The sequence below is a fragment of the Cololabis saira genome, chromosome 3 (genome assembly GCF_033807715.1).
Source record: "Cololabis saira isolate AMF1-May2022 chromosome 3, fColSai1.1, whole genome shotgun sequence".
NCBI classification, from domain to species: domain Eukaryota; kingdom Metazoa; phylum Chordata; class Actinopteri; order Beloniformes; family Belonidae; genus Cololabis; species Cololabis saira.
In genome coordinates, this window is record NC_084589.1 from 29,753,484 (window position 1) to 29,779,428 (window position 25,945).

At 42.1% G+C, this 25,945-nt stretch overlaps 1 protein-coding gene across 3 annotated transcripts in view; it reads left to right on the forward strand.

Annotated features, from left to right (window-relative positions):
* cicb (capicua transcriptional repressor b) overlaps nt 1-25,945 on the forward strand; it is a 43,688-nt gene that overhangs the window by 14,652 nt on the left and 3,091 nt on the right. The window contains exons 3-20 of one of the 3 annotated variants that reach the window (XM_061717154.1): nt 12,845-12,994; nt 13,127-13,301; nt 13,836-13,947; nt 14,053-14,235; nt 14,349-14,481; nt 14,592-14,770; nt 14,840-14,978; nt 15,614-15,711; nt 15,820-16,819; nt 16,913-17,052; nt 17,215-17,375; nt 21,348-21,538; nt 23,141-23,629; nt 23,736-24,088; nt 24,188-24,345; nt 24,438-24,598; nt 24,820-24,954; nt 25,803-25,934. In XM_061717154.1, the coding sequence (XP_061573138.1) occupies nt 12,845-12,994; nt 13,127-13,301; nt 13,836-13,947; nt 14,053-14,235; nt 14,349-14,481; nt 14,592-14,770; nt 14,840-14,978; nt 15,614-15,711; nt 15,820-16,819; nt 16,913-17,052; nt 17,215-17,375; nt 21,348-21,538; nt 23,141-23,629; nt 23,736-24,088; nt 24,188-24,345; nt 24,438-24,598; nt 24,820-24,954; nt 25,803-25,934 (4,089 nt within the window). The remainder of the gene's footprint in view (nt 1-12,844; nt 12,995-13,126; nt 13,302-13,835; nt 13,948-14,052; nt 14,236-14,348; nt 14,482-14,591; nt 14,771-14,839; nt 14,979-15,613; nt 15,712-15,819; nt 16,820-16,912; nt 17,053-17,214; nt 17,376-21,347; nt 21,539-23,140; nt 23,630-23,735; nt 24,089-24,187; nt 24,346-24,437; nt 24,599-24,819; nt 24,955-25,802; nt 25,935-25,945) is intronic. The other 2 variants (XM_061717155.1, XM_061717156.1) reach the window with 2 other exon arrangements.

The following is a 25,945-nucleotide window of genomic DNA, read 5'->3' on the forward strand; positions in this document are numbered from 1 at the left end:
CAACCTGGTCACAAATATCGTTTCGAGAGCCTCACGCTGGGGCGCCATTTATGTTGTGCAACTCATAGGTAGCTTGGCTGTCCAGTTATCAAGGCTAATGATAATTCTATTAAAGAATTATTAATAATTAATAAAGTTGACTATTTATCAAATTGTATTATCAAAAAGGATAATTCTCGTAGGGGCACCACCGCCGGGGCCTTACTTCCGGTGGAATTCGATAACTAACAGCAGAAAATCAGTCTCATTATGATTTGAATTATCCTGCAGAACAGCAAATCTTACAGAATAACAGTGAAGGCGTGATATCCGAACACTAGGCTCTGCTTAAACAAATCAATTTGTGACCAAATCTTGCATGAAATAACACAACCACTCATAAAGAAATCAATCAGAATTTATTTACATACGGGTGTCAAAAGATGATAAACGCAACACCCAAATAAATCTGATGGCAGAAATGGCTTAAGTATCCATAAAACAATTAATTAACTAGAAAAACAACAATCAATAAAATGAAACATAAACGTTAAATGCATGGAATGAAAAAGAAAAGAAATCAAGCAATAATAACGAAGATACAGAACATCTACAGTTCAAACGGGGCTCCTGTGGTCTTTTAAAGATGGACGCGCCCTCTTGGCCACGTGCAATTAGAACGGATGGTGATCCCGGTGTTAAACCGTGATCAACTGCAGAAAACAGCGCTTTAAAACATGAATGACTAGCAGAAAGTAGTGACTACAAATTAATGAAAACAGTCCTTATAATGATGGTGGTGTAATCTCAGCCCTGAACACAGATTTAGCTCTGTAACACTCCCAGTTAAACTCATACACCCAGGTCTCAAAACCTCACGCCTCCTCGGGTCTCCGGGTGCCGATCAGGGGTTCCTGCCGGGTCTTTGGTCGGAGTCCGATCCCAGAGAGTCCTCCCGCCTCTCCCGCTCCTCCTCCTGACTCTGGAATCACGAGAGGACGGGGGTACAGCTGAAGCAGCCGGCGCTCCAGCTCCGGTCCGGAGGCTATCACGTCGTCTCGGGGGCGCGCGGGGCCAGTCTACTTCTTCTGAGTGCTGGTGCCCGTCGGCCTGAGCGCGTGGCCCCGGGACGGGCAGCGGGATGCGTCTCGGTTCTGCGCGGGGCAGGCTGTCCACAGGTCCTTTCAGGTGAAGTTTAAGAGCAGAGAGAGAGAAGTTAGGAAAGAGGAACGGGTCTCACCCTGGGCCGGGGCCGAGCTTCGGAGCGGCTTCCCCCCCCTTTCCAGCTCCCAGGGACCGGGGACACGTGAAGCAGGACTCTGGATGAAAAGTTGAGACCGAGAGCTGATGGGGGCGGCTCCGTGCACCGCGGCTTCAACGGGCTGCAGGTCCAACGGAGCGGCCCGATGGGGCCTTACACCTCCCCCCAGCCGGGGGGAGAAAGGGAGATGGGATCTTGGCCCAGAGCCAAACGATCCAGCTCGGATGAGAGGGTGATCGGAAGAGCAGAGCAAGGAGCAGCGGCAGGGGTTTTGATCCTACGCGCGCTGCAGTGACGTCATCGGTGCCTCATTGCGATTGGATGAGCGCCGCTTGTAGGCGCCACCCCCCCCCGCAAGGCATGCTGGGGGTTGTAGTTCAGGCAACAGCGCCATTTTATGAGGCACATTAAAGCGGAAAAGGGGGGGTTCAAAGAAGCAGTACCATTTTGAGGTCTGGGTTTGGGCTCCGCTGCATCCCGACCCCTGCTTAGGTGTCATAAAACCCCAAGGAAGTCTGTTTTCCCTGGCAGAAACCTTCCTGTCCTGCTTTGATCTGGAGCCGTATCGTGGGTCACATACAGGCCATCTCGAACCAGGCCACCAGGGTCATAAATTGGCCTGAGCGAGAAGATAGCAGCCGGGCCATAAACTCCAGGGGGGAGGCCGGGTCTGGCTTTGCTGGAATTCATAATCACAAAATGTTCATACATTTTATAAGTTCAGATGGGCATATGGTCGGGCACAACATTAGATTCACATGAACATGCCATGACCTGTGTGTGCTGATGCCCACTGAAAGAGGCTTCTGTAAGCCAGCATGCTGTTGTCCCATACGGCTGCCTCCCCCTAGTTGTTTGACACCATGCTGCGATCTGCCGGGAACACTGACCAAACGTTAAGACTGGTTACATGGCCTGTGTAAACGCTGGAACCTGCAACTGTGACTGACCAGGTCAGGACAACGTTTGTTGAAATCACTGCAGATAACTAATATGTCACTATATTCATCAAAATAACTTTTCAGCACCTAGGGAAGTAGGAATGATCCACACCAGTAACACAAAAGTAAAGCAAATATGTTATATCTGTAGAATTATACATCTTTGCATCATATAGGGAAAGATTTGTATTTTTGTCAGAATACTAAATGGGTTGTACATGATACATTACATCTTAGTTAGTTCGCGTTTTACACAGAAATGCAAAAAGGGACACAAATCATTTATTTGTGTGTGTGTGTGTGTGTGTGTGTGTGTGTGTGTGTGTGTGTGTGTGTGTGTGTGTGTGTGTGTGTGTGTGTGTGTGTGTGTGTGTGTGTGTGTGTGTGTGTGTGTGTGTGTGTGTGTGTGTGTGTGTGTGTGTGAGTGAGGAATAAAGTGCGAAATAGATGTTTACATTGACATGCATGCTGTGGTGTTTTTTGTTTTCTATTGGGATTCATCTCTACATAATAAAGGATTAGCTTTGTCAATATTGGCAAGACCCTCTTATAGTTCGAGTCATTACGGACAGAAAATCTGAGCCTGACTGGTAAAAATCACACATCACCGTATAGCTAAAATACAGCTGAACAGAATGAAAATGAATGGAGCAAGAAGGAAACGTTGTGGAGACCAATTGTTTTGAATAGGTGGTATACAGTAAATGAACATTTAAGACAACAACAAAAATAGAAATATGGAGTGTGCACTATGCTGGACAGGATTTTTTTTTACTTGATTTTGATTTGATGTTTTACAGAAAGAGAAAAATGTGTTTGTATGAGAAAGAGATGGAGGGAATCCTCGGAGGATATGACAGCATAGATGAAAATACATAAAAGGAAATTCCAATTCTAGTTTTGTGTAAATTGGTCACTGATTAACATGCTTATTACAAGTGTGTGTGTGTGTGTGTGTGTGTGTGTGTGTGTGTGTGTGTGTGTGTGTGTGTGTGTGTGTGTGTGTGTGTGTGTGTGTGTGTGTGTGTGTGTGTGTGTGTGTGTGTGTGTGTGTGTGTGTGTGTGTGTGTGCGTCAACTACTTAACAGCTGTACTTCTTTCTTCTTTCCCACTGACTTCCACTTATCCTTGTGTGTGTTCATTTGTTTGTTTAATAGTTGCTCATGATGATAAAGTGAAACATGTTGCGAACAGACTTCCTCACAGCCAGCCATATCAAAATGGGTTGTGTGTGTGTGTGTGTGTGTGTGTGTGTGTGCATGTGTGTGTGTGTACATTACATGCTCCAAGTATCGCTTTGTTGTGAAGGATACACACGGAGTGTTTCTCAAATTCATGTGTGAGAATATTCTGTGTTGGAGAGTGTAAACATGTGTGTGAGAGAGCCTCATTTTTATTTATTTTGTTGCAACTGAAAGGATGCTGATTGAATGAATAGCACCTCTTTGTGTGAGTTCATACACATTAGGCTGTATGTGGGTGAGGAGCACATGTAGGCCAATCACATGCGCAATCACAGGTTTTGTATGTTTGCAGTCTGATTATTTTGGTAGGTTTGGTTGTGTTGACAGCTTCTTTAAAAATAGCAGTTCACATTGTAATTGTATTTAGTTTTTTAATGGTTTGTTTTGTCTCTACAAATTATATTTCAACTTACTTATATGATTGTTTTATCATAAACTTTCCTGGGAATGTTGGCTGATTTTATACTGGATGGAAGACGTAAAAGTTAAAGCTGTGCAGGATTAATGTCGGTATTTCATGAGTTGAAAATATTAACATTAAAGATATTTGTGTTATAGTGTCAATTATGATTTGGAGAATTCAAATCTGAATTCAAGTCAAATCTGATTTAAAAAAAGAAGAGGAAAAAAAAGAAAGGACAGGGGTTTGTGCAGGAGAATTTCAACATTTATCCTCCTACATGTGTAAGCAGACCAGCAATGATGACCAATTATTCAGGGATAGAAAAGACTTAATGTTCTATAAGATTTTTTTATTTGAAAATGTTATATGAAAATCTTCAACTGAACAGCTAAATGGTTAAAAAAAATGTTTTACAGCAAATGTTCAGAATGATAACTAAAAATGATGTTCAGTGTCATTAAAATCAAAATAAACTTATGTGAATGTCTTGAAGTTAAATCCTGTATTCTTTGGGCACCTAATAGATCAATAATAAATAAAAGTATGTAATATCAGAAAAGAGACAGATAGAGCGAGACATTAATATATTAAATTCAATAGAAAATATATACTACATGCAAGTTGAAGGAATGTAGTTACTAAGCAGTCGGTCATCTCCGTAGTATAATCCAAGACAAGCAAACTCGTATGCCGTGTTTTTGTTTACTGTCTCAGATATAACAGCTGAAAGTGTCTTGCTTTTTAAAGACAATTACGGCTGAAAACATTTTGGACAAGGCGAAAGATGAAACCGTTTCTGTATGGTGACGTGTGCATGCAGTGCTTGTGTGCGCGTATGAGACAGAGTAACAAAGTGTCAATCACTGAGTACCAGATATGATACGTGAGGACCAAACGTCTGTTGCCATGGCAACAAAGCAAACATCAGACTAATGTAGTTTATGCATAACAGAGATAATTCACAAATGGAAATAGTGTGTGTGTGTGTGTGTGTGTGTGTGTGTGTGTGTGTGTGTGTGTGTGTGTGTGTGTGTGTGTGTGTGTGTGTGTGTGTGTGTGTGTGTGTGTGTGTGTGTGTGTGTGTGTACATCCGTGGGGGCATATATTGTTGTGTCACTTCCCTGCATGTGAATGAACTTCAGCACAGGCACATGTGTTTACACAACCAAACATTATTGGTGAAGCCCCCGTATTGCATCTTGTGTCTTTTAGCAAACATTCCATGACAACATAATAATTGCAGGGTTTTCTCTAAATTATTTGGTGATTGAAGAGTTCAAGTGAACTATTTATTTCAACCGTTTAAACTTCTTCTTCTTCGGTAACTTTCATCAATTCCTACTCTGGAGGAAGAGTGTGTGTGCTCGGTCCTTATTGTGGGTTTGCTCTCCTATATCCAGAACAGCAAAAACATCAGCTTTCTCTGCATTTCCATGTTGGGGAAAGGCCCAGTGTGTGTGTGTGTGTGTGTGTGTGTGTGTGTGTATACTCTCACATATGTATATATATTATATATATATAATGTATAGTAGCCCAATAAAAACAAACTAAACTGCAATATTAGGAGGAGTGTATTATTATCGTTCCTGTTCAGAAACACGTGCACAGTTTGTGGAGCACTGAGTAAACATGTCATACTTCCTTAAGGACACGTGAATACACTTTTTCGTACTTGAATACATCTTTTTCTTTCCTCACCCGCCTTCCTATTTTCATTTTTGACTTTTCATTCAAAAGAATTTGAATACTTTATTTCTTTCTTTTTTTAAACTATTTGCTTTATCGCATTGCAGTGGCTTCGCTTCCCCTCCTTCCCACTTGACTCTCCTCATCCTGGTCTACCCGGATACGGATACCCGGGAATAACATCCCCACTCCCTCCCGCCCCTGCTTTACGTAACACTTAAAGCCCTGCATATCCTCCCTGGCCATGGCAACAATCACATCTGGATCACACAGCCATCTAGACAGGCACCAAAACACATATGAAGCCCTCCAGACTTACCACAAAAGTCATGTGCCACAATACTCCACTTGGGTGAAATGTACTGAGTGGAAACTGAAATGCACTGGTGCAGTGGGATTTCTAAGTCAGAGGTGGCTCCAAGGCTTTGAGTGCACGCATGTAAATTTTAAAGCTAATCTTAATTTTTTGCTTCCTCTTCAGAGTATATGTCAACCTCAAATTGCTCACATTGATATGAGGAAGTCATATTTTATATGTCTTGCTCCTATGTCAAAGTTTGCAATTAGTTTGTATTTTACTTCAAAATCTCTTTCATCTCCTTCATCCCATTCTCCTTGTTTCCTTGCCTTGCATCTCACATTCTACAGTCTTTGCACTGGTTCTCCGGTGCTGCTTTTTTTGTTATCCATTTATCTGCAGGCTAGTAGTGCCCCCAAATGGCCAAAAGCATACATTACAAGATCCTTCGTTCATTGGATTCAGGGACCATCGTCTCCCAACACTGGTCTCAAGTTTGTGTGTCATATATTTTCCCTGCTAGTTACATTACTTGTTGCTGGGAAGAGAAGATCTATATATAGTCTCAGAGTGATGGGATTTTTTTTTATTATCAAATAATCAGGAATTGTTGTTTCAGTTCACCAAGTACCGGTATGTGACGAATTGGCTGTCCATTGTAACGCTAAATGACAAAATAAAGAAGCATGTTTTTTTTGTTTTGTTTTGTTTTAGCAAGAAATTTGACTGTATCTTAATAAATAAATATATATATATATATATATATATATATATATATATATATATATATATATATATATATATGTATATGTATATGTATATGTATATATATATAATATATATATTTTAATATATATATATATATATATATATATATATATATATATATATATATATATATATATATATATATATATATATATATATATATATATATGTATATATATATAATATATATATTTTAAGATATATGTTTTGGTTTGTTTTTTTTTGCATCCTACAAGTCCATTCCTTTCTGTGTCCTTACACCACCTTAAATATTTTTTTTATTTATCTTTAGGCAGTTTTGGGCAGTCTGTGGCAGACCACATTGGTACCTGTGCCCAACATAGCTGTTGCCATGGTAACTGCAAAAGGCTGGTAGATCGAGTTATAATTGGATGGAGCAAATGGTGGGTTGTGGGAGGGAGATACACAGAGCACAGGGGTGGAAGATGAATTAAGGGATGAGAGAGAAGGGATTGGTGAGTGAGTGAAGGCGGTGCTCCATCTGCGCAGCGCCAGTGTAGGTAAAGGGGAGGAGGAAAAGTTTCTTGTGTGATATCACGTGGTATTTGACAGATTTAATTGGAGGGTAGACACATGCATATATGTGCATGTTAAAAGCATGATCTTGGTAAGAGAATGCGGCAGATGAAAGCTGCTGAACACCTACACAATTATTGCAATGCCAGCACAGCAGCAGGAAAAGCGAGTTAAGCTTAGCTTTGGGGAATTTCTCTGTTGCTAGTTTTCTTCACACCTTCTTATGTACTCTTGCCAGTCCTCATACATTATGACTGTTTTGAATGACTAAGCACTAGAATTTTGTGGTTTCCCACCATCATCTTATCTTAACTTTTCTTCTTAGCAACATCAGCAACATTTATGCATATGCTGTCATCAGATTTTGTCAGTTAACTTGGAGATCTTTTGTGTTCAAATAGTTATGACATTTTTCTTTACTTTGATACAAATACAAGTGCAGTGTTTCTTTTTGTTTTTAAACACAAATGCTTATATTGCTTATAAACCTTACAGTTTATATTCAACTATAGTATTAGAATGTTCTGAATAATTTTCAGTTGAAGTTACTGAGCTTGTAATTTTTATCCAAGGTTGTTTACTGAGCAATCGTAGAAATCCTTCATCCTCACCCTGTCCTCCTTTACCCTCTGCTTTTGACTCACTGTGTCAACCGTCCAAGTCTCTTTCTTCACCACATTGTTTGTTGAATTGACTGGTTGAGAGCTCACCACACTTGATTAACCTTAATCTCTTTCTCTCACTGTCTCTGCCACCAAAACCTACAAGTTTAACTCTGTCGGCATACTGACTAAAATCCTTAGTCACACCATATTTATTACATAGAAAAAACAGTTTACTGACGCTAGCTGTGTGGGAAACTACAGCTGAAGTTCAACACTTTAAAAGAATACTGCTTATTGTTTTGGGATATTAGTAAGATATTAGTACTTGCTTTTCCTCTGGTTAGTTGCATAGATCCAAATCAAGATTTGTGACTTTTTTAATCAGAAAAGTGTAAGCCAGGATGCGGAGGGTTAACATTTTTACTACCAAGGATGGCAGTTGCCAGTGGCTCTCACAGCCTTATTGGTCAGATAGCAAAACTCCTGATCTGCTGACTGGCTGGTAGTGGTAATTAAGGTCCTCCCAGTATTGTATTTTTCTTACATAAGCTAGGCTGAGGAGGACTTTTTACCACTTACAGTATCACATGTATGTGTTTTGATCCTTTTATCTGTGTTACACAGCATGGGTATTTGGCATTTACTATGTAGATGCTTTTCCTTTGTCTACTTCAGTCCCCTGAATTCCCCAATTCCTCCCTTTAACAGAAGTTCTGCTTTCACAAGTTGTTTTTTCTCCACCCCCACCCCCCTCCCTCCCTACCTCTCCTGCTGAAAATGACTCTGAATCTATTTTTACCCTCTGGCTCTCTTCGGTCTTTGCCTGTTCCACCCATTTTCCTCTCTTTTCAACCATCCCTACTCTCCTGTTTTCTCTGAGTCCCTGTGAGTGTACCTTCAGAAAATTTCAAATTCTGTCTTGGGGGGGGGGAGACTTCTATGATGGAGTGATCGTGTAAAATGTTCAGTAATTTGACTGGGCTTTAAATGCTGGATTGTGTAAGTTTGCCTCCCTGTGTGAGGAGCGATTTTTCAAACCAAACATACAATGTAAAGATTTGGAGTTAATATATCTTCTTTTGTTTTGTTTTGCTTTGTTTTGTTTTTGTGGGCTTGTGCATTTGCACCTTTGTATGAACACACAAATAATAGAATAACACTCATTAATGTTTGGGGTGTGTAATACATTTCTGTATTGACCCCACATGGCCCTTACCCTCTGTGTAGATTGCATGGAAAGACATAATTCACTGTGGCAAGTAGACAGTAGGTGGCACACTGGCGCCTCCCTGTATTGATGGATTTCAGCGGTATTTAGAGCCAGGGCAGGCAGTGTAAAGGGGAGGGATTTTGTTTTAATTATGTTAACCCATTGGTTGGCCTACATCTTAGTGTCGCCGTTTGATTCGCTGCTCCGTGCGTCAGTTAAGGTTTACTACGAAACATCCACCAATGACACGAGCCTGGAATAATGCCGCGTTCCATTTGTCCTCGGAAGTGGGGATTTCCTAGTTCCCAGTCGGAATTTTCAACTGGAACGCCCCTCGAAGTGGGATTTCCCACTGGGAAAGTGGGAGAGTCTTCACCACCCCCGAGTTCACATTCCAAGATGGCTGCCCCGGTTGTAAACAGTAGAAGAGAGCTCTGTAAAAATTCGTAGCACTTCATTCTAGTTTTGGTCACACTAAATCAGTCGTATACAAGTATTGTTCGGCATATATATGCTGCTATAGTGTAATTTACATTTTTCATGTGGTATATGCGAACTACAGACTTGTTTTCCTACTTTGTAACTGGAACGCTGATAACTCGGCTGTGACGCTATTCCCAGTTCCGAGTTCCGACTTCCGAGGTAAATGGAACGCAGCATAAGCTTACAGAAATAAACCTTACAAAAAGCGCTTTTTATAAGCAATTACGTGCCTCGCCAGTTTACTGTTATCGTATTGTTAAAATAAGTTCAGACTGTGAGGTGGGGGACCAACTTAAGGCTGATTTATGGTTCCGCGTTACACCAACGCAGAGCCTACGGCGTAGGGTATCGCGGCGACGCGCAGGCTCATTTATGGTTCCCCGTTACACCAACGCAGAGCCTACGGCGTAGGGTACGCGGCGACGCGCGCCGTACGCCGTAGGCTCTGCGTCGATTTAACGTTGTAAAGCCGGGTGAAATTTGCATATGACTGACATTCCAGTGCACGGTCCAGCCAATCAGCGCTCTCGGCGGGCAGTTGACAGGTGGCCGCCTCGACCAATCAGCGCAGAGAGTTTGACGAGGGGGCGGGACCAGGCTGGGCGAGGTTGACAGGACGAGGAGGGGAGGGGGGCGAGCTGGGGGGGAACAGCAGTTTACAACAAGAGGAAGAGGGAGGGAAACAGAAAGAAAGATCCTTTTAAGAGAGGGAACGACGCTTAAATAAGTGTGTAAATTCCGGATTGGGATCGCGGAAATGCGATGCGAGGAGTTTGGCGGGCCGTGCTAACACAAACCCCCGCAAGAGCGAGTATTAAGACGGACCGGACGGAGCGCTGATGTCGTCCGCACGAAGTGGCTAGCTAAACCTGCTGCAGACGTGCTGATCTCTCACGGCTTTAATCAAACCTCTTCTTCTTTTTAAAGCAACCCCCCACCCCATCCGTGCGGGTCTGGGTCTGTACTGTTCTGTTCTGGCATATATTCAAGCAGCTTTGCTTTGCTCTTGCCTGAAAGCGTGACTGGCTGCGAGGAGTCCGAGAGTGAGAGGAAAATACAACAGCGATTGTGGTTCACCCCCTCTTTTCTCCTCTTTTCTCCTCTTTTCTCCTCGCTGACTGGAGCCAGGAGTCTCCACCGGGCTTTTATCGCGGTATTGTAGTCTTATCAGTTGCTAGCTTACACCAGGTTTGTGGCCACATTATAGGTAGACTAACAAGCCTGCAAACGGGAGCACGACGCTTTTTTGGCTAGTAATAAAGACTATATTATTAGTCCTGGTGATCACACTTGATGGATATGGGGCTTGTAAGCACGGAATGATGGATGAATGCACCATATTTATTACATCTTATGTGTGCTTTGTAGAGTTAATCACATGTGGGTAGCTTGATTCTTCACAGATGGTTGTGAAATTGGCTGGTGTATTGATTGCCAGGTTAAGACAGGTGCATACCGCGTTTACTTTTGCAAGTTACGGGAGATAGTTATTATTTTCGTGTGCTGTACTTGTCAGACAAGCCTTGTTGTGCAGGAAGTACACGCTACTATAGCTTTTTTGTGGTTGAGACATGAGAACAGTGTTTCTTTTTGCCTTGCTGCACGACCAGGGGCGTTCCCGAGAGGTCGGTCCAAATTGGAGCGGTGCACTTGAGGCTCCGGTGATTGCAAGAGGCAGCTAAAATTGCATCCCCGACCCCGTGCTACATTTTTTTTATGTATTTTCCTTTTGATTTGATTTGAAACAGCCGGCATTAAAGCAAATGTTTAAATAAACAGGGGACGCCTTTCTAAAATAACCCCATTTAGTCTGGCACAACTCAAACCTCAGCTTTGATCACCCCAGTTTTTGCTATTTCCAGCTGCACCGTGGAGCCTGATCGATACGGCGCTCTCTTACATCAGCCCTTCAGCTTTTCTAGTTGGGGGCTTTTATGCACTTCCTAGAGCCTGCCGAGCCCACCTGCCTGCAGCGACACCGGCTCAGAGTCTGGTTTGACATGGCCCAGAAAGACTGCGCAGTTCCCCGGCGAGTGTTTTAGCCCAGGCCGTGGCGGGGCTGCAGGCCTTGTTAACCCTTTCTGCACCGAGCTGATGTAATAATGTAAACAAACAGACAGAGAGGGCATCGGGGGTAATTAGACCAAAGGGATTATCAACGTTGCGTTTGATTGCACTTGCATTTTCAGTACGTCGCTTATATTCTGGTGCGTTATTAAGAAAATAACCTTTACTTTTTCTTTTAATTACAATCGTTTTTTGTACATTTTGTCCACTGATGTCGGCTCGCTCCGTGTGCGTAAGATTGCGGCACTGCTACAGAGAAATGAACTCAGCTGTTGTGTTTTAAATACAAACAAGATGCCAGTTTATGCCACATCTTTCAGATTTGAATAATTGCCAGGTTGTGTTGCCCGTTTAATAATGAATGATACTCCAACCTGAAGCGATGAAACTGGTACAGACTCCATTGAGCACATGTCGTCATCTGCTTCTCAGCAATATCAGCTCGAGATTTGGGGATTAAAGATGTTACCTGGATGATACATGCATCTATTCTAGTCATAAAAATAGTTTTTAAAAGTCCATTCATTATTCTTTTTGGAGACACGTCAAGGGTTTCATTCAACTATGTTCTCATCAGAGACTCCTCAGTATCTTCGCCAAGGATTAAGCATGTTTGGTTAGTACATGTGACATATTTCTGTTTGTATAAGGATACAGTTCTCCTTTTACCAAATGTGGACACATTTCAGTTCATCATTTTAAGTTTGTAGTAGACTTCAGTCCTTAAGTGTTGAGACAATTCTTGAAGTAGGAAATTGTTAATTTACATTTTTGTGGTGAAGCATTTATATTTGAAAGAAAAATGAAACAAGCACAGCGAGTATTTATGTTTGTTCAGAGACAGGAGTGTAACAGCTTCTGCTCTCCATCCAGCCAGTTATTGAGAACAGACAGATCTTTTGTACATCTGCTGTTGTTGGAGTGATTTATCCAGTTAAATTGATGGAGATCTGCCACCGTGGCAGCGTTGGTACTCTGTAGTTCTTCAAGGACTGGTACTTTTTTACATTTATAGATAGTACCCCTTCTTTAGATTAATAAAATGAAACTGTGATCATCTGTGACTATCCAAGGGAGCAACAACTATGACCTGAGTTTTGACCTGTGTTTGACTTGATTGTATGAAAAGTAAAACAAATGCACAATAAAATTACAGACTAATATTTAAAAAAAAGTCAGTTATTGCAGATTGAATGTTACTATGTTGTTGGTGTTGCTTCAAAATGGTGCCACAGCCCAAATTAGGAAACAGTTGTTTGATAAGCTGAATGTAAGAAAGTGTACAGTTTTTGAATATGGCTTGTGAGCAGGCAGTTATAGAGATCAGATGATCTCACTAAATGATACCCTTTTTCTCCGCAGTGTGGACGAATGTAGAGCCTCGGTCCGTTCCAGTCTTCCCTTGGCATTCATTGGTCCCTTTTCTGGCACCTACCCAATCAGATGCTGCTTCTCAGCCAGGAGAGGGACAGCACCCAGTCAACCACCCTCAAACTGCCAGTCTGAAGACAGGTTGTGTAAAAGTTTTGATTGAAGCAGATGTGGAAAATGTGTTATCACTAGTTTCACTTATTTCCATTTTTTTCTTCTCTTTTTTGCTTAGTGTTTTAACTAGTTTTCTCTTTTTTATTTGTGTTTTATCAGAGTGTCAGGGGATGGCAGTGCTGTCACAAGAGCCTGCAGAGGCACCTCCAATTGTGGAGAGAATTCCCCCGATGCGACCTCTTCCTTCTTCTGATGAGCCGCTTCCAGAGAAGGACAAAGGAGATGCAGAGAGGGAGAGGCCTGACAGCGAAACTGAGAGTGATGTGGATGACCCGTAAGAGCATTGTTTTTGTGTGTGTTTGTGGTTCCTTTTAGATTGTTAACAAACTTGGATATGGGGTCACAAAGAAATATACCTTATACATACTCTGTCATCATTGCCCATCTATTAATACAGTCATGTATTTGCCAAAGCCAGCCTTTACAGTCATTTTCTTTCGAGGTGTCATCTACCCACCCATGCAGTAAGGAAGTGTGATATTATATGTCTGCTCACTCTAATTTGGGCAGACCTTAATGCCAGAAAAAAGCAGATAAGAATAAAAGCATTTCATCTGTGGTTTCTTTCACTGTATGACATGCAGAGGCTAGGCTGCCGGCCATTTGGGCTCTCTGCTAATGTATTTCACAGGACATGGACTACTTGCAACTGTAATGTAAATAATACCCGGTGTAAAGAACAAAACTACTTGATTTTTAAACATAAAAGACAAACAAAGGAGCAAAATAAATCTCTAAAGCAGCTTAGACTACAGCCTCAAGGAACACATTTTGTAAAGTTAATTCAGATATATTTTGTGTCTTTTAGCTTCCTCCCAGGAATTGTGCCAGAGCAGTCAATTTCCACATCACCGGTAAAGAGACGTACTCAGTCTCTCAGCGCGCTACCCAAAGACGGCGATAAGAGCAGTCCAGGAAAGGTAGTTTTTTTTTGTTTGTTGTTTGTAGTTCCCACAACATTGCATTTTCTCAGAGTTGCCTAAACTGAAAGAGATCAAATGTCTCTCTCCTGCTCACTCTTTCAGAGGGAGAAGGACCACATCCGGCGACCAATGAACGCATTTATGATTTTCAGTAAGCGCCATCGAGCGTTAGTGCACCAGCGGCATCCGAACCAGGACAACAGGACAGTCAGCAAGATTCTTGGGGAGTGGTGGTACGCTCTGGGACCCAAAGAGAAACAGAAGTATCATGATTTGGCCTTCCAGGTACACAGACCAATGTAGATGCAGAAAACGTGTAATATATATATACACATACGCACAAACATACAAACATTCCTTACTTTTTTTAATGTTAACATTTGTTCTCATGTTTCCAGGTAAAAGAGGCCCATTTTAAAGCCCACCCCGACTGGAAATGGTGCAACAAAGACAGAAAGAAGTCTAGTTCTGAAGGTCGTGGAGTCCCTGGGGCTAAAGACATAAGAGAGAGGAGCATGTCTGAATCCACAGGTTGGTCTTGCTCGTCTTTCACAATGTGCAAGATGCATGCAATGAGAGCGTTTGTCATCTGTCCTTATCCTTCCTGGCCTACTAACAATAATGTAATTGCTCTATTATAGAGCCTCATTCTGTGGAGCTGAAGGGTGTTGGTCCAAGTCTGGTGGGCGTCTCCGAGAGGAGTATGGGAGAGGAACACGTAGGCCAACTCACCCGACCCCGGGCTTTCTCGCAAAGCGCTATGCACAGTCTGGAGCAGGCTGACAGGGGTAACAAACAAGCCCTGGCGGAACTGGCACAGGTAAATGAGAGAGAGGGAGAACGGGAGAGGGAGAGAACAGGCTATCGTAACATGTATTAATTTTCACAGATCTGTGGAGATGGTAGCAGTCAGTTTTCAAGTCGCGCCCCTTTCCATTCGCAGACTCAACGGGGGGTTAGTGAAGACATGACCAGTGATGAAGAACGCATGGTCATCTGTGAGGAGGAAGGTGATGATGATGTCATTGGTGAGAAATTAACCTTTTCTGCCCATAAACTACATAAGAAAGATGGTAAAGAATCAGAACTACTTTATTGATCCCAGGGGGGAATTTGCCTTTAATTACAGATGCTCCCATTCAAAAGTCTTGAGAAGTAGGAAAGTATAAAATATATCAATACATTTAAATATAAGTACTAATATACAGTGAATATATGTCTGAACACTAGAATATAAATGTACATTTTGCTCACGTATCTAAAAATAAGCAAAGTATTAGTTGTCAGTTGACTGCTTCCTGTCTCACTGACCCTCCATGTAGCAGCTATTGCGCAGCACCGTGGGATACTCCGTTGAGACCAATATTTAATGTCAGCAGTGATACTCTTGCGCCACCCTCTATTTTGCTGTGTTTCTCATGTCACTTTTTGTCCACTACGGTGTTTTCACATTTGCAATTCTAATAGAGTTGAGAGTCATTTAAATAATTACTCATATGATCAGTAACTATTAACAAATAAGTGTGAAGACTATTCAAATGAGCTTCTGGCTATGTGACAGAAATATTAACTCATATTTACCCTAGTTAATAATCACATATATCGAAGCTTGAATTATGAAGAATAATTAAGTGTAGCTGTTGTGTATTGTGCTTTTCCACAGAGGATCCTTATCCTAGCAGCTCCATAGATCTCAAGTGTAAGGAGCGTGTGACTGACAGTGATAGTGAGAATGGTTCAGGGGACGAAAGCGATCGTAAGGTAACAGTTTGGGTCCTTTTTTCCAGTTTCTTGCATACATATTTATTGGTCTTTTTTAGTATCCAGTAATTACTGCACTTTTTAACACCCATCTTTCCTCCTTTTCAGAGAGTTTTTGCTCCAGTCATCTGCTCTTCTTCATCATCCTCTACTTCACACCATACCCCTCATGGCAGGAGTGTTTCACTCTCCTCTTATCCCACCAGCAAGCGCTACGATGAGGGGAGATCAGGAGGGGGAGGGTTTTCAGACCACAGGAGGAAGGACAGAAGTGAAGGAGAAAGAAAGGACCCTTTTGGGGGTGACGGAGGTGGAAATGTACAAACCTCCTCTCTCTCTTTCTCTTCTGGTCAGTCGGTCATATCTTCTACTTCTTCTTCAGCTGGAGGCCCTCCTTCCTCATCAATAAGTTCACTTGGAACAACCCCACCCCAGGGCATTGGTGCTGTGAGAGTGGCTTCCACAGTGGTGACCAATGTAATGCGTCCTGTAATCAGTACACCGCTCCCAATCGCTAGCAAACCTAGAGATGTAGGCACTTCATCCAGCCCTCATCCTTCAGAGAGAAAGACCCTGACTCCCCAGCAGCAAACACAGTTTCTGATAGGAGCAGGAGGTGGGGCTACAGGGGGTGGGTACTACTCTTCATCATCATCGAATGCTGTAGGTGCCGGTTTAGGCCCGGGTGGTGTCGTGACTAATTTTGTGTTAGGAGGGGCTCTGTCCGGCCCGTCTGCTGTACAGCTCATCACCCCAGCCCCTCAGCCATCCCACCACCACGCCCTTCCCTCCACAGTCGTTTCAGCCCCACATAGCCACACAAACGGAGCCCTGCCCCTGCTTCAGCACCAGTTTCTCCCAGCTTCCTCCCTGGCACCCCCTGGGGGTAAGGCCATCACACAAGTCCAGTACATTCTGCCCACCCTACCTGCTAATGCCAACCCCAAGAGCCCACCGCAGCACCTCAGCCAGCCAACCAGTATCTTCAACCTACCCACAGCTCCACCAACGCACGTATCCTTGGCCAATGGGAAACAGCAGGGTACTGGTTTACCAACGGGATATACGTCCAGTCCAGCAGTGGGTGTGGTCAGCCCTGGATCGAGAGGTGAACATTTTTAACAGTAAAACATATCAATCCAATAAGTTTGGTTCTTCAGAATAATGCCCTCACTCCCCCTGTCTGCCTTCTTTACACCAGTGCAAACGCAGTCTCCAGTGCTCCAGGGTAAAATGCTTGTTCCCATGGCAACAGTGCGGACTGCGCCAGCCACTGCCCAGCAGTTTCCCATCGTGGCTCCACCTCTTCCTGTTCAGAATGGCGCTCAGTCTGGAAGCAAGGTTAAAGAGCACTTCACTAGAGCATATGAGATTAAAACTTGACTCCACTTTTGTTTTTTTTAGTGACATGTTAAAATCAAATTATCTACCTACCCACTTGCACTGTTCTGTTAAAGATTTGTCCTCTCCTTTTCTTTATGGCTTCCCTTTTCTGTGCCTCAGATCATCCAGATAGCTCCCATGCCTATGGTCCAGCCCCAGCTTCCTCAGGGTGGAGCCGTGCATCCTGCCAGCCCTTTCCCTGTAACCGTGGGCACAGCTGCAGTGGTAGCACCAGCATCAGCCCCCTCCCAGGCTGTGCTTCTGCCACAAGCACCTACTAGGTAGGAAATCTGCTATCTGTTCAGTTACACAGAGCACAAGAATGTTTTTACTTTCAAATAATGAGCTTATGGTTGGAGTTTATGGGATAAATTTCACCAGGGTAGTATTTTGGAACATGCAAAAATCAAGAGTACTGACAGGTTTTCAATAATTAAAATATTATTCACCACTCCATCTTATTTAAAGGGGACCTATTATGGCATCTAATACCTATTTTAAACAGGCTTTGAATGTCTTAAAAACAAGCTTTTGATTGTTTTTGCTAAATAAATTGGAAATTCAGCCTCTAAACCATGTCTTTATCTTCCCATTCTCTAACCTCATTATCTATGCGGGATTCTGAGTGGGCGGGGAGGCTATGATAATGAGGCACTGTGCTGATTGGCTGCCTGAATGACGCGATACACCGCTACGAAAAAATGGCGGAAGCTCCGGCCGGCGGAGTTAGTTGTGGGCGTGGTTTCACGCATCGGAGGCCGACCTATGTAAGTCGCTCCCGTCGTTACGTAATGACAGGCGCAGAATCTGAACGGCTCGTAGAAGCCACATCAGACTGGACGGCTCATCTGGGCGGCTGTACAGACACTGCAGAATTTGGTTGCTTTCCTCCTTCTCTGAGTTGGCAGGCTGAAGGGAAACCACTTTATATATGTTAAAGCAAGAAAAAATGTGTTTTTCATAATAGGTCCCCTTTAAGGCAAGGCAAGTGTATTTGTAGAGCACAATTCATAGACAAGGAATTCAAAGAACTTTACAGCTACATAAAATCACAAGAAATAAAATAAAATCATTCTATAAAACAATAATAATCATTAATTAGTTAAATTAGATTAAAAACTAAGAGTGCAGATAACATCCTTTCAATTGTCATATGCAGAGCTCAATAAAACAGTTTTCAGCCTGGATTTGAACATTGTCAGAGTTGGAGCCTGTCTCACACCTTCTGGAAGACTGGTCCAGATTTTAGAAGCATAAAACTGAAACGCAGCGTAACCTTGTTTAGTCCTGACTCTGGGCACCAGCAGGAGACATATGGCTTTAACATGTCAGAGATGTAGTTTGGCACTAAGCCATGAAGAGACTTGTACACAAGCAAAGCTCTTTTAAAGTGTATTCTCTGAGCGACAGGAAGCCGGTGCAGAGACCTGAGGATGACTAATATGGTCGTATTTCCTGGATCTAGTCAGGACTCGAGTAGCAGCATTTTGGATGTACTGCAGCTGTCTTACAGCATTTTTAAAGAGCCCAGTGAGCTATTTAAATGCATGTTTAGCACATTTTCTATTTCAATTAGACAAATGTCTTTCAGATATTGGCTTAAACTAATTTTTTTCTGAATTTAAAATGTTTGGAACTGCATGCATGTATTTGACATGTGACCTGCTCTTGAGATGGTTCCGCTATGATTTCAGATCTAATTATTATTTGCACAGATAATCAGAACTCTCCTATAAAAAGCCGTCTCTCAAAGAAGCATGGTAAATGAACCATATTCGGAAAAGAACAATAGGATTTCATTCTCATTTCAGGAGAGATGCATTTTGTTGATATGGAGGATTAATCTTTATTAAGCAGAACCTGGCAGCAAATGGGGAAAAAAAACAAAATCTGTGTTGAAAAGCACTCTTAATCACATTATGAGTTAATTTGCTGCCAGTTTTGAGCTTCTTCCACTCCAGTCACTTGTAAAAAGATAATCTCTTATCAGTGTTTATACAAGATAAATAAAGATTTAACTGGGAGCCAAAAGTTAACCCAGCTGTTTACAGATTTAATGTAGCTGACAAAACAGATATAGTGCTGAAAACTTGAATTAACAACATCTTTAATCATAACCTCAATCAAATACATTTATAAGAGAACCACCAGTGGAGTTAATGAAGACTGGTCAAAGGTTTTATAGATAAGAAAGTGCCCAACAACTAAATGGTGACATTAAATGATCAAGTGCAAAGTAATAATTATCCCGATTCACAGCTGTTGTCCATTAATAATTGGAGAGGAGGACATAACATGTAGGGTTAAATTTGTTGGATGAGTCACTTTTAGTTCACAAGGTTGACAGCCATTTCTTCATAAGACAAGCAAACCCTTTCAGATTTACCAATCAGATTTTTGGTAGGAATAACAAACAAATGATATGTTTGTAACATTTAGCACAACCTTCATAAACAGGTACTTGCTCCTGAACGTGTGCCAGACTTGTTCAACCTGCCTTCATTATTACCCTCATCCCTATTCCCAAGTAGACATAAGGAATCGCATTATCTGAGCGGGGTAGTTTGTCTGTTTTATGTGGTGTTTAATGTCTTTTCAGTATAGTGGGTAAGCCTGCTGGACCTGCTGCTTCTGGTTTACTCTTGTGTTTTCTCTTCCTAAAACAGAGGCCCAAATATACTAATGTAGCTATTAAAGGGGAAAAGGCAAGCCAATAATAGGACTCCATAAACATTACTTAACCGACAATCATTCCCTTGGACTCATTGTGTGTCCGATTTGAATTGAGTAAACGGGCAGAAGGGAGTTGTTTAGGAGGGACTGCATGGCAATTTTACCCAATGAAGAGATGATAAAAGTTTTGTTAAGCAGTTTGAGAGAGAAAGAAAATGTGTTGTTACACGGTTCAGTTAATGTTTGACATTTTAAACCAGAAGGCCTTATTACAAGTGGGCTCTTAATGTGGTTACGACTAGAAAAAAAAATATTTCTATAAACACAGAAGGAAGCCTCCACAGAATACTGTTTAACTTTGTTTTCAAAAGAATATGATATTAAATAAACATGATCCTTGTCTTATTTTGCAGCCAATCATTTATCATGATTTGTAATAAATAACAGCATGTCAGGAAGGTAGGTATTTTCTTATAAGAAGAAAGACAAGATCTCCTAAAACACAATAGGCAGAGGAAACCAAATTCCTGTAGGGGTGCAGCTTTAACGGTGCAGCGCTATTCTGGATGTGTTAGTCATGCTGCTGGTGGCCCGTGTTGCCTCTGCCTGCCACCCCCACACTAACTCTCAGCTCCGCACAGCACTAGTCATCTAGTGCTACTTACTGTGGTGAACACTCATCAACTGACCCTCACTGCAGCACTTCTCTTTTTGTCTTCCTCTTTCCTTCTAATCGTGTCTCTTTAAATACCTTAAATTCTAGATCTGCTTTATTGTACCAAAATAGGCTGTCTATTAACCTCCATTACTCCCCATTAGGGCTGGGCGATATATCAAGATTTTAATATATATCGATATATTTTCAAACACGATATGGTACGAGACAATATCGTTTATATTGATTTAAAAAAATATATATATATTTTTATTTATTTTATTTTTTTTACATTTTTTTTAAAAATGATTTTGATATAGCTTATTTTGTAACAAATTGACTTGAATGTTTTATTTGAGATTTGCACAAATGTTTTGTTATTTGCACAACTGTCAACCTCAGTGGAAAAGTCTGCCTGTTACTGTCTACATTGTATTAATTGCACAGTGTATTTTAATTTAATTGTTATGCAGGAAAGGGATATTTGTTTTATTTTATTCAAGAAGCATTTTTATTCTATATATGCAGGCAGTTTATTTTTATTTCATTTGTTTTATACATTTTGATATTGTGCAGACCTCTGTTAATAAAAGGTACCTGTGTGACATTTGGCACGAGGCTTTGTATTAAAACTGACTTTTTTTTAAGGGTTTGCCTCAGAAAAAAATGAAGCTAACAGAGATGCTATGCTATAATGCTTTGGGGGAAACCCCAATTAAGGCACAGAAAAAATATCGATATATATCGAGTATCGCCATTTAGCTAGAAAATATTGAGATATGACTTTTGGTCCATATCGCCCAGCCCTACTCCCCATATATTTTAGTTTACTTTTCATTTAAAAAAAAATCATTTTCACTGCTGCATTTTTGTTCTTTTATTCATCCCATCTAATGATTCTTGTCTTTCTGGACCTCCCATCTAGAATCACATATGTCCAGTCCACTCCAGGGGTCCCATCTACTCTGCCTCTAGTCTCCACAACAACGGGCTGCTCCCCCACACAGCAAGCTCTCCCAGTGCCTGGTTCTGCATATGTTCCATCACCCCTGGCGACACTTGGGTTCACAGCAATTGCATCACCTGGACAGACACTGGTTCAGCCACTGATCACAGGTCACTATTACAGAGATTCTGTTTTGTTTACACTGTGTCCTATAGAGTGGACTGTGAACTAAAGTGTACCCGTGTTAGATATGACCCTCCAATTAGGTTTTTAAAACATGATCTTATTTTCAGCTACTGCTTTAAAACGTATGGATATTATGTTGCATAGAAAATATTTTTATCATACTCTCATTGTGACCAACTACCCTTTCAAACCATTCTTTCTGAATATGACATACATAAGTACAAAGTACAGTAGCAATACATTCAACACATTTTGCTTACTCATTTGTATCTCATTTTTATACTTCTACAACAAAACACCTTATTGTTAAATATTCTATTTACTGCTTTACTACAAGTTATTTGCGATTTATGATTTATGGCCAGTCCCAATACACCCCCTACCCCTGAATTTTGCGCGTTCCCGTGAGGGTAATGGTTTCCCAATTCCTCTTTGCATGTAGGGGTAGTGGGCATAACGAGGGGTAGGGGGTATGAATCTACCCCTTCAAAGCGAGGGATTTCAGATGCTGACTCGCTGACCGAGGGCTAGAGAAAATTTCCCAGAATGCTTTACGTCATCATTTGCAGACTGAATCAAACAAAAAAACATGGCGCGACATTTCTCATTTTTAGTGAATAAAATAAATATTTTGAGTTAGTTTCTGCATAAAAATGCGTTTTGATTACATTTCTAGCGAGAAATATATATTTTACTTTCATAATATTCACTCAGTGAATGTACATAATCACTCGCTTGCTCGTTTTTTCAGATCTCGCCAGAATAAAGGCTGATATATGGTTCTGCGTTACACCAACGCAGAGCCTACAGCGTAGGTTACGCCGCGCGTCGCCGCGCGTCGCCGCGCGTCGCCGCGCGTCGCCGCGCGTCGCCGCGTACCCTACGCCGTAGGCTCTGCGTCGATTTAATGCGGAACCATAAATCGCCGGCGGCTCTTCTCATCCCCGAAAACATCGGAGCAAATTTCTTAACAGGCGTTATTTGGATCTTAACGGTTACTTTTACGCTTGGAAAAAATATTTAAACTTAATAAAGTGGCATATTAACAGCGCTACAGCGGAAATGAAAACAGCTTTTAGCTCTCGGCTTCCTGATATGGTGTGACAAACGTAACTACGCAGTCGCTTACGTACCCGAACGTAAACCACGCATTGACGTAGTAAGTAGTGTCCCAATCCCTAGGGAAGATTACAAAGCCCTACCCCTTGAGGCTTCATTTTGAGGGTGAAGTGGTAGTGAGTAGGGTGAACATTGGGATTGGCCCTTACTTTTCAACATTACATTACATATGATTTACATTTCATCATCATTACAGTTTTCATCCAAATGAGAGAAAGTTTGCAGTTTGAGTCCCGGCTGGAGATTTCTGTACACAGTTAGCGGGATCTCGCTGTGCCTTTTGTGGGTTTCGTTGGTTAATTGGTCATTCTAGATTAATGAGTGTGATGAAGACAGACCTCTACTAACAGTAATCAGAAGAGATTGTAATTTCTTTATGTGGTCTAGAGTAAAGAAGGGTTGTGGATATTTATCATGTAGAAATGTTTGGGATTATCACTGCATTTCCTCCTGTCTCCGTCATCCAGGTCAGCCGTCGCTGCTAGCCACGGCGCAGTCCCCGCAGCCTTCCACTTCAGCCCCTGCCTCAGGCTCCGGCAACCAGATAGTCACTGCCATCTACCCTCCCTCACCTAGTGTCACCATGGCAACCGGGGTAGTCTCTATGGCAGCAGTACCCCCCAGTGTGGTGTACTCTGTGTCGAGCCCTTCGAGTGCTTCTCCCCACATCCTGCCCAAACACACAGCAACCCCCACCACCGTCGCACACTCGCATGCGCAGTCTCATCCGGACAGACACGCAGACAGACACGCAGACAGACACCTGCCTCCAGACAGATGTGCCGATCAGCAAAGTGACAGGCAGAGCGACTGGCAGGCAGAGCTGCCGACTCACATGGAAAGACGGTTTGATAGGCAGTTGCAGACCTCTGGCAGTAGTTGTGCAGCAGCACCTCCTAGTGGCTCAGCTGTTTCCATGCGGCCCTGCAGTCCACCCCTTCAGATCCAAATGCCTGGTATGACTACTTGTACCTTTTTCACCCAAAACAAACTTTGAAATGTTCTTTCTTTCTTTTGTGAATCTTATATGTGGCGTTTTTATTCAATGTTTGTCTTCTACAGGCAGTACACCGGGTACGCCCAAGCTCACACAACTTCCAGTTAGGCTCCCCCAGAAGGTGAAGGCAACAGTGGCAACCATCCCAGTTGGCAGCTACGATGGAGGAGGCAGAGGAAAAGACAGAGACCGGGAAAAAGACAGAGAGCGGGAGAAGGAACGAGAAAAGGATAGGGAGGGAGGAAGAGAAGCTGCAGCCAATAGTCATTTCTCCTTCGATCCTGAGCCCTCAGGGCAGACGGGGTCTCCATCAACACATCCCACAGAGGATCCATCATCCTCTGACAGGCCCCTGGAGGGTTCCAGTACTACAAACTCATCTGACATGAGGAGCAAGGAAAGCACAACCACCAAAGAGGTGAGAGGACTACAACACTCCAGTAGCACCAATAATTTGGAATCCACACGTTTATTCATTTTCCTTTTATGAAATGTCTTTGTTAAACTTTCTATGAAGGCTGGATGGAAGGAGTCGCTCTCCTCCTCTCCTCTCCCCCCTCCACCAACCACAGAGCCCACTCTTCCACCCCCACAGACTGACAAAGATGCTCCTCCACCCAAAAAGATCAAAGCCCGCCCACCACCACTAAAAAAGACCTTTGACTCTGTGGACAAGTGAGTCGGTGCTGCTTTTGTGAAGATTTTGTGTAGAAATTATTGATGGGCAGTGTATATATACTTTCTATTCTGTTTATGTGCTCTTGTTGGACTGGCAGAGTGCTTTCAGAAGTATATTTTGAAGAGCGCTTTGCTGAGCTTCCCGAGTTTCGGCCCGAGGAAGTTTTGCCCTCACCCACCTTGCAGAGTCTGGCCACGTCACCTCGCGCCATCTTGGGCAGCTATCGCCGCAAGAGGAAAAACTCAACAGGTCTAACTCACTAGAGCAGTTTAAGCTGCACTAAAATGCAGTGACTGAAAGGATACACTAGAATTTTCACCTAATACTGGTTGTGGTATCCCTCCTTATTGTGCAGAAAATGTATTTATGCAATCAAGTATTAACAGAATTTTTTACAAAAAACAATATATATTTTATTTAACCCTGCCTTTGTGTATTATATTTGAAATAGTTTTCCTGTCTGCTTCCAGATCTGGACTCGGCCCCCGATGAGCAAGTCTCACCAAAGAGAAAAAGTCGTCGGCGATCCAGCTGTAGCTCCGAGCCCAACACACCTAAAAGTGCCGCAAAGTGTGAGGGAGAAATCTTCACTTTTGACAGACCAGGTAAATAATCCACTGGATCTTGGTGAAATGGATAATGATAGAAAACGTGAAGATTTTTCTTTACCTTTTTTATAATTAGTTAAATAACGAGGTCCATTTACAAAAAATGAAATGATAAACTACTGAGCTGCTTCATGTTCTCTTAAATCGGGCTATTTTGCCGACCATTAGGCAAACCGCATTATAAGGTTTAAATATCAATAAACAGGTCTATTTTCATACATAATGCGCACTGGGTTATAAGATGCATGATAAAACTTATATAAAGGGGAAAGAAAAAACACTCTGGTAGGTCGACTTTATTCAACTCATTCACAATAACTCTGAATATTGTTCAGTTGTAACAAATACAGGAAAATATACTCTCATTTTAAATCATTCGTCTTCCACAAATCCACAAATAAAGTGGCGGTGGTAAGCATAGTACGTCCTGTTCTCTGATTAGTTAGTGTGAGGTTTTATTCCAACATTTTATTATAATTAAATTACGATATAGATTTGAAAATGGGGTTTACCTTTCAAGCCTAATGTTGGCTTCATGTCTAATTTTGACAATTTTGAATGCAGTGTACCACATAAAATAGGTTTGAGGTCAGTAAACACAACAAAATTCATACATAAGATTATATATGATTATAGGGCGCACTGCCGATTTTTGAGAAAAATTGAGGATTTTACGTACGACTTATAGTGCAGAAAATACGGTCATATGAATTAACCACACTGATCAACATTTTCGTCAATTTATTTTTTTCTTTCTTCCATGCTTGGTTCTAATTCTCAAGAACATAAAGATGTTAATTATTGTGACAAGTTTTCTTCAGACTCGGACACTGTCTCTTTCTCAGCCCCAGATGGAGAAGACATCCTGGCAGAACTGGAGTTTGAAAAGGTGCCGTACTCGTCCCTGCGACGAACACTGGACCAGAGGAGAGCACTTGTCATGCAGCTGTTCCAGGAGCAGGGCTTCTTCCCATCAGGTAGGACACAA